Source organism: Triturus cristatus, chromosome 7 (genome assembly GCF_964204655.1).
Source record: "Triturus cristatus chromosome 7, aTriCri1.1, whole genome shotgun sequence".
Taxonomy (NCBI): domain Eukaryota; kingdom Metazoa; phylum Chordata; class Amphibia; order Caudata; family Salamandridae; genus Triturus; species Triturus cristatus.
In genome coordinates, this window is record NC_140590.1 from 411,465,426 (window position 1) to 411,473,452 (window position 8,027).

The 8,027-nt window shown below is 44.1% G+C and overlaps 1 protein-coding gene across 1 annotated transcript; it reads left to right on the top strand.

Moving 5' to 3' along the window:
• Positions 1 to 257: 257 nt before the first annotated feature.
• On the top strand, positions 258 to 6,830 carry LOC146809819 (erythroid membrane-associated protein-like). Its single transcript, XM_085614910.1, has 2 exons — positions 258 to 315; positions 5,294 to 6,830. Exons 1-2 carry the CDS (start codon positions 258 to 260, stop codon positions 5,791 to 5,793), a joined length of 558 nt encoding a protein of 185 aa, XP_085471036.1. The 3' UTR covers positions 5,794 to 6,830.
• Positions 6,831 to 8,027: the final 1,197 nt, after the last annotated feature.

Consider the following 8,027-nt stretch of genomic DNA (forward strand, 5'->3'; position numbering starts at 1 on the left):
ATTACAGCGTTATGGTCTGACCAGGTAACAGGATAGGTATCAATGAAATTAAGTTGTTCATTGTTGGAAAAAATTCCATCTAGGGTGTGCCCTGCTTTGTGTGTGGGCCCCGGGACCATCCGTTTCAGATCAATTGAGTTTATTAGATCAATTAAGGTACTAGTATCTGGGTCTCCTTCTTTTTCTAAATGATAATTGAAATCCCCTAAAATCGTGGAGGATCTTGATCCAAGTTCATTTTCGACCCAACTGGTAGCATGAGTGAAAAACTGAGATTTGGGGCCAGGAGGCCGATAGACCAAAGTCCCTTTGAACGTATAGCGTTGGGAGAGATAGAAACAGAAATCCAGTGTTTCACATTCTGGTGTTAGTGAACCCTTAAACATGGCCTTCAAAGACTCATGAAAAATTACTGCGAGCCCCCCTCCTTTCTTATTCGCCCTGTTGAGAGAATGACAGCTATACCCAGGCGGTGTGGCTTTGACCAGATCTGGACCTGAAGCCTCGTTCATCCAGGTCTACGTAAAAAAAGCTATCTTAATTTCTTCATTTTCCAGGAGCTGCGCGCATTCCAGACTGTGTTTAACTAGTGATCTGGTATTTAACAGGAGGCATTTAAACGTTTTGTTTTCATGCTCTCCCCTAACAGTTTTATGACTGATCTGTGTCTTCATTGACGCGTGGTAGTGGTGTAGTAGTATCCTTCCACTACAGTTAGGGCATGTTATCTGGTCTATTCCTGGGAGTGTGTTTGGGAATAAACCAATACAACCAGAGTTGTGTGACTTGCTGTTTAATTCATGCAACTGAGGGCTTGAGTATGTCCGCCGTGTCTCTGCATTGCTAGTAAGGCCAACAATCGGGCTGGCACTGGTCGCGGATCGTGCGCGGACGGGCGCAGACGGGCTTGCCTTTGGCGCACATTCGGCGCGCCGGCGGCACGCCCGCTGCGTGCGTCCTCTGCGCGCGTCCGCTGCACGTTCGCTCCAGATTCCGGCTAAATAGCCTGCAGGAGCGAACACTAGAGCGCTAACCCACCTCCCTTCAGCCAATGGCGGTCAGCGGTACGGTGTATGAACCCCAGAGGGACAGGGCAGACACGAGGTAAAAGTAATGATAAGTATCCACACAATTGAAATTGTTTAAAATACTTAAATACTAATTCATAGTAATCTGGATTGTATGGAGGTGGTCTCTCAGACAGTAACCTCTCTACTAGACTGTCATCTGTATCACTGTCATCGTCATCTACACTCTTTGCCTTAGCACTGTCTGTCTTCTCTAGTAGCTGGTACAACCAGTCCCCCTCTATCGTTTCTACTCTCCACCTCTTCTCATGTGTATCCCACCTCGCATCCTGGAATGCCTTAATTGACTTCTTCACCCTTTCTTGACTACGATCTCATTTCCTGTCATGTGCTGCTCTGATCCATGCATGCAATGCCTCAAACTGAGTTGGTCTCGGCAGGAGTCATTTAAACGTTTTGTTTTCATGCTCTCCCCTAACAGTTTTATGACTGATCTGTGTCTTCATTGACGCGTGGTAGTGGTGTAGTAGTATCCTTCCACTACAGTTAGGGCATGTTATCTGGTCTATTCCTGGGAGTGTGTTTGGGAATAAACAAATACAACCAGAGTTGTGTGACTTTCTGTTTAATTCATGCAACTGAGGGCTTGAGTATGTCCGCCATGTCTCTGCATTGCTAGTAAGACCAACAATGGTGCTGGCGCTGGCCGCGGATCGTGCGCGGACGGGCGCAGACGGGCTTGCCTTTGGCGCACCTTCGGCGCGCCGGCGGCACGCCCGCTGCGCGCGTCCGCTGCGCGTTCGCTCCAGATTCCGGCTAAATAGCCTGCAGGAGCGAACACTAGAGCGCTAACCCACCTCCCTTCAGCCAATGGCGGTCAGCGGTACAGTGTATGAACCCCAGAGGGACAGGGCAGACACGAGGTAAATGTAATGATAAGTATCCACACAATTGAAATTGTTTAAAATACTTAAATACTAATTCATAGTAATCTGGATTGTATGGAGGTGGTCTCTCAGACAGTAACCTCTCTACTAGACTGTCATCTGTATCACTGTCATCGTCATCTACACTCTTTGCCTTAGCACTGTCTGTCTTCTCTAGTAGCTGGTACAACCAGTCCCCCTCTATCGTTTCTACTCTCCACCTCTTCTCTTGTGTATCCCACCTCGCATCCTGGAATGCCTTAATTGACTTCTTCACCCTTTCTTGACTACGATCTCATTTCCTGTCATGTGCTGCTCTGATCCAAGCATGCAATGCCTCAAACTGAGTTGGTCTCGGCAGGGGTCGCAACGAAGACATTACAGATTTCAACTGATACAACACCTCCGACCTGAAAGTACCATATTGTGGGAAAGCTAGTTCTCCCTCTCCATGAGTCATTTTATGCCAATTTTCAAGCCAAATTATAGTATGCAAGCCCACATTTCTTGCCATTTAATGCGCCGGGGTATCCTCAGGAGGGGCTTCTTCTCCCCCTAGAATAACCACATGTTTGTCACCTCTACATAATTCTTGGAAAATCTTAAAACATTTCATGATGAACACATTTTTGATCATGTAACAAAACTGAAAGGACACTGTTCCAACAATAGGGTGCAGATAGACACCCATATGCTTAAAGATAAAAAGGGAGAAGATTCTAGGTTAACTGGACCCACCAAATGAGGGGAAGAACGTGTCTTGCCTCTTGTTGCCCTCACACACCCCAAGGGGTGTCATGCTTCATCATCGGGCAGTTGCTCCTCGTTGGGCCGGCGCTGCAATCCCCAACGGGTCCCCCGAAGGGTCACTTTGGCGGAGATCTTTTGAGACATGCCACATTTTTGATCACGCATAATGTTTTTGTTCACTTCCTGATGTCAATCCACCAATAGCAGCGCGACTCACACCAACCAACCTATCGCAGCGCGACACCTTCTGGCATCACTTTTCCTCCACTCGCAGCAGTTCCCCTCCTTCACAGTTCACGTCTCACCCTTGCATTCGTCCCATTCACACTCTGAAGTAATTATCTGTCCACAAAACGACCGGACAATCACTTCTCTGACTGTCAAAAAACAGACTCTCGAAATTGTTGACCTCAACTGGCAACTGTCTGTCCGTGAAACGACCGGACAATCGTCTCAACTGATAGGTTTCAATCACTCAATATTCCACATACAGTACCCCTCGACCAGCGTCGGTTACTCACGCACTCACACATTTGCACCCCCTATCTCTGTCTGGGTAATCGATTATGTCTCACAATCCCCTTTCGGTGGTCAACAAAATCTACCTTGGGTGTCTTCTACACCACAATCACTTAAACTACTCGTCAAGCCTAAGATTTTCCCGGGCTGCGTGCACTCACAGCCTGATCTTACAATCACTCAACACTCACTCCAACTCCGCAAGACATCACACAATCAAATCAACACTGCAATCTACAAACATATCACCCTGTTCATACTCACTCCTCCACGAACTGCTGCTTTCCACCGCACCGCTATTCTCCATCAATCTCCATCAACTGCCATCGTCCGCTGCTCGCCATCCGATGAGTCACCATCACTTGACTTCTATGGGCCTCTAGAATCTCTTATCTTGATCTAGATCTCCCCTCACTATCAGAGATAACCATCCTACTCTGCTACCAACTGATAGGACCGGATTCTTACCTCCCTTATAATCTCCAAGAATCCTCTCAGGTCGCCAGGATCTTTTTATCTGCTAAATAGTGTAGAGGGGAGGAAATTCAAATCACAATACATAATCAACAGAATCAAATTTCCGTTCCAAATGACCACTGACTCCGAATTTAAATTTTTAAGATTTTATTACAACCAAGAATAACTGCACATACAAACACCTCAATACAAGGTGAAGAAAATAAATGGGCACTAATACAAAGGAAATTCTACGCAAGAGTCTCATTCGACTCAGAATAGAAAGAATAATCAATTCTAAAAACATCAATAATGCAATAGTTAGTCCAATCTCTACATCTACAGTTAGTCTATCCATACTCTATCTCTAAGGTGACATCCCTGCTTAGCATTTCCCTTCCCAGGCAAGAGAATAAAAATGTGCCAGAAGTGAAGACTTCCTTAGAAGTACATTCACTTAGTCAGAGCTCGTTCTAAGATGCTCCTTCTAGCTTCCCATCTAAACCTCAACTACTCCACCCTCGGGGCACTGTCCCTAATACAAAATCCCAAAAACGTAGAACACGCCCTTCGGCACACCTCTTCAGCCAGGTCTTCTTCCAGTACTTTTCCAGCAAAACTTGTACTCCATCCAACGACGGTTGGCTTGACCTTGGGTCCCAGGCACCTTCCCTGCTGAAAGCATCATCCATAAATTCCAATGTACTCCCCTGTTGGCTTTTCGTACCATTCTAACTCCTAAAACAAAGACCTAGTCTCTCTAACGAGCTAAATGTCCTTGTACCTGCAACAGAAACATGGGAACGAAAAACTTTTCACTTCTCTAAGATTTTCCATTCTCTTGAAATCCAAAGCCTTTACCATGGGAAATCATTTTCGGCCTACAAAGTTTAGCTAACATAAGAAATGAACATGCGTATATGCGATCAGGCCTTTACACTGTTAAACACACTCCTAAATCACACTTTAAACATTAGTTTCATTAGTCCTTTATACGTGAATAAGCAGACTAAACGTGCAACTTTAATATGGCACCTGTTTAACTAATACATCGCATTACATAAAAATCAAACACTATGCGTTTACTAAAAATTACAATTACAATGATCTAAGACATTACTCTTCATAAACATGGTTACATTTCTAATCACCCCTATGTTAACCAAATGTAATGATACATTTCTATGTCACACCTAAACTACTTTGATTAATATATGGGTGCGGATTAACAGTGAATATGATGCACCCCTACAAAATTTCAGAATAACGTGGCGCTCTTTCACTACTTTGAAAGTACAAAACATTATTTTCTATGCCTTTAGGATGGCCAGCTGCTGCTATTGACTTTCCCTGTTGCAATTGTGAAAGCATTGAGTTGATTCATATATTATATATCACTAAGCGACACCATAGTGATCGTCCACTTTACAAATGCACTTGCTATGTAATGTTCATTTACATACTAGAATAAATAATAGAAGATGTTTTACTATGAGTGTGAGTGAACCACTTTGTAAATGAGATCCTAGTTAAATGTACACGCCACTCACTTATGGGACACACATGCAGTGTTTTGGCTTCTCTTAGTTAACACTTTATCTGTTTTTTCCTCAGTTGGTGTTAATCTGGATCCAGTGACAGCACATCCTCGTCTCATTATATCTGAAGCACAACGGTGTGTGGAATATGGCGAGAGGACTCCGCTCCCAGCAGAAGACCCCAGGAGATTTGACTTCTTCCCCTGTGTGCTGGGGAGTGAGGGTTTCACCACAGGGAGATCTTACTGGGAAGTGGAAGTGAGGGGTGGAGGCGGATGGTACGTGGGTGCGGCCAGAGAGTCTGTAAAGAGGAAAGGAGGAAGTAACACGTTACCTGCAAATGGAATCTGGGCAATATGGGGGTGGAAAAATAAGTACAAGGCCTCTCCATTGACCATTCTTTCTCCCAAGGAAACCGTCGGTAAACTGGGAGTTTATCTGGATTATGAAGGGAGGCAGCTCTCTCTTTACAATGCTGACACCTTGGAACATCTCTTCACTTTCAGACACGCCTTCACTGGAAAAATATACCCATTCTTCTGGGTTGCTTCCAAAGTCAAGCTGTGCCTTGTATAGAGATGAAACCTCTGCCCATTTCATGTCTTTTTAAAATTTCAAGAGCAGATCAACAATTCGGGGAATTTGATCAGGGAATCCTAATATTGGAGAGAATATGATACAATCCTTTCCAAACCAATCAAATATCATATATCACTAATCTTAAAATATAAAATAGCATCCTCAATTATTTTCTTGCCCCCCCCCCCTCTCCTCCCCCCTCCCCCATTCCTTAGAATGTATCCGTAGGCGTGTCCAGGGAGTGGAGAAAAGTGTAACAGATCTGTTTTGTTTGAATTGCCAGCAAGGTCCTATCAGGAGTTGTCTCTCTGTTCTAAGAAAGAAGGAAAACAGAAGCAAACGCGTTGTTTACCTGCTGAATCTGTGTGAACTCAGAACAATTCCTGCTATGAGGATGAACCAACATACAGCACAGCTTTCTTTAGTGGTTACTGAATGCATCACCAGGGTTAGTGCTGAATAAATGGCATGATTATAATGAGAACAGACATACATTTTAATCTGCATGTTTTGTAGTTCAGACACTTTAGTCTACGTTGCGTCTGTATTAGAATTTTCTGTGAGAAAGGGGAAGGAATGTAGTTACCAAAGTCTGCTTGTTGTTTATGTGCTTGTTTCAATGCAGAGCGGAGGTATGCAAATTGCCATTCACATTCTTTGTAAGTTTTATTGAATCATAATCAAAAATAGTCATTTTTAGGGCAGACATATTTAAGCTCCTTTGGCTAGCCAAATATACATTGCAGCAGTTTCTTTGTACATTGATAGCGTACCGTAAAAAAAGAAAGATGCAAGCCATTTGTTATGGGGGGAAAGTCGATATTTTACTTTGTAAATAGTGAAGAAAAATTATTGTGATGCAAGTTGTGTATGTTTACAACAAGAGGTAAGATTCACAATCTCTCATTTGTAGGCAAAATTCCTTTGTGTGTTCTCCTAACAAAAAAATATATATACAGCTGATTAGACAAGTCTCATGTTTACCAAGCAGTACATACTGTCATTTCTATATGAATAAATAGTTTTGGAATTCATTCGCTAGGAAGTTGGCACATTTATTGGTTTTGCTTAAAGAAAGCTTTTTCCATCTGTTGACGACCTTTTGTCAACAGTGCATAGAGTGGGCTTTGGAAAAGCCACTTACTAAACTGTTTTGCCTCTCTGCGCCTATTCCAGGGATTTTCTCCCTATTCTTGTGTTTCTCCTGCTTAGAAGCATTTTGGTTGCCCCTGAAAGCTTTATGTTTGAGGCATGTGTGCTGTATATACACTTGCTTTGCATACTCCTGCCATATAGTGTTGGATCTGGATGTATGCAAGTTTTTTTTCTTTTTAAGAAGTCTCCTCCAGTCACAAGGTAGGTTGACTCCTCCTTTCAGTGATAGTGCGCATGGGCATCATTAGCATTGTTAGATTGTTTTCTTTCTGCAATCAGGTTTGGACGTGGCTTGCTGTGCTCCGGTTCGAAACCGTTCGTCGGGATCCCTTCGGTTCGCAACCCACTCTACCCACGTCAGTATTGTTTTGAACGCATTTCCCGTCCACCGCATGTCAAAAGTCGAAAGAATCTCCTAGTTGGATCGAGAAAACTCCAACCGCTGCCTTTGGGCCTTGCCCGTTTGTTTTGCTTTTACTCGAACAAACACTATTGAGTAATCATCCGACGGAACAGGCTCCGTTCAAATTTTGCCCTTTGTGCCACTCCGAATATCCGTGCACCAACCTTCACAAAGTCTATAATCTGTGCCTGTCTACGGAGCACAAGGAAGAAGACTGTGACTCCTGTCAATTAAAAAAGACACTCCCAAGACCACCGGGCTTAACAGAAAGAAAAGCGGCAAAAAAATTATCGAAGACTTCCCCCATATCTTTGGACAAGAAATCGAACAAGAAGAGATTCCGCGTCCGCAGCTGAAAAGAAAGAGGCCTTCTACGTCCAAGGCTCCAACTCTGACTACGAGCTGGAGCTAGAACTGGGGTCCTATGATGTTCCACCCGGTCAAAGTGCTGCGAGTACCGAAGCCCCTTTGCCCACAAAACCAGCTTCCATGAAACATAAGGATTCACGGCCACCACAGTCATCCTGCCATGGTAGACACTGAGACTCTGCTTCAAACGCCCCACCATCTGGCTTGGCACTGAAAGAGCCCGCCAAGCCTGCGACACGGGCTCGAGTTGAGATACCACATCCTCTGCATCTAAAACATTGGTCCGAAAGACAAAAGGGACAAA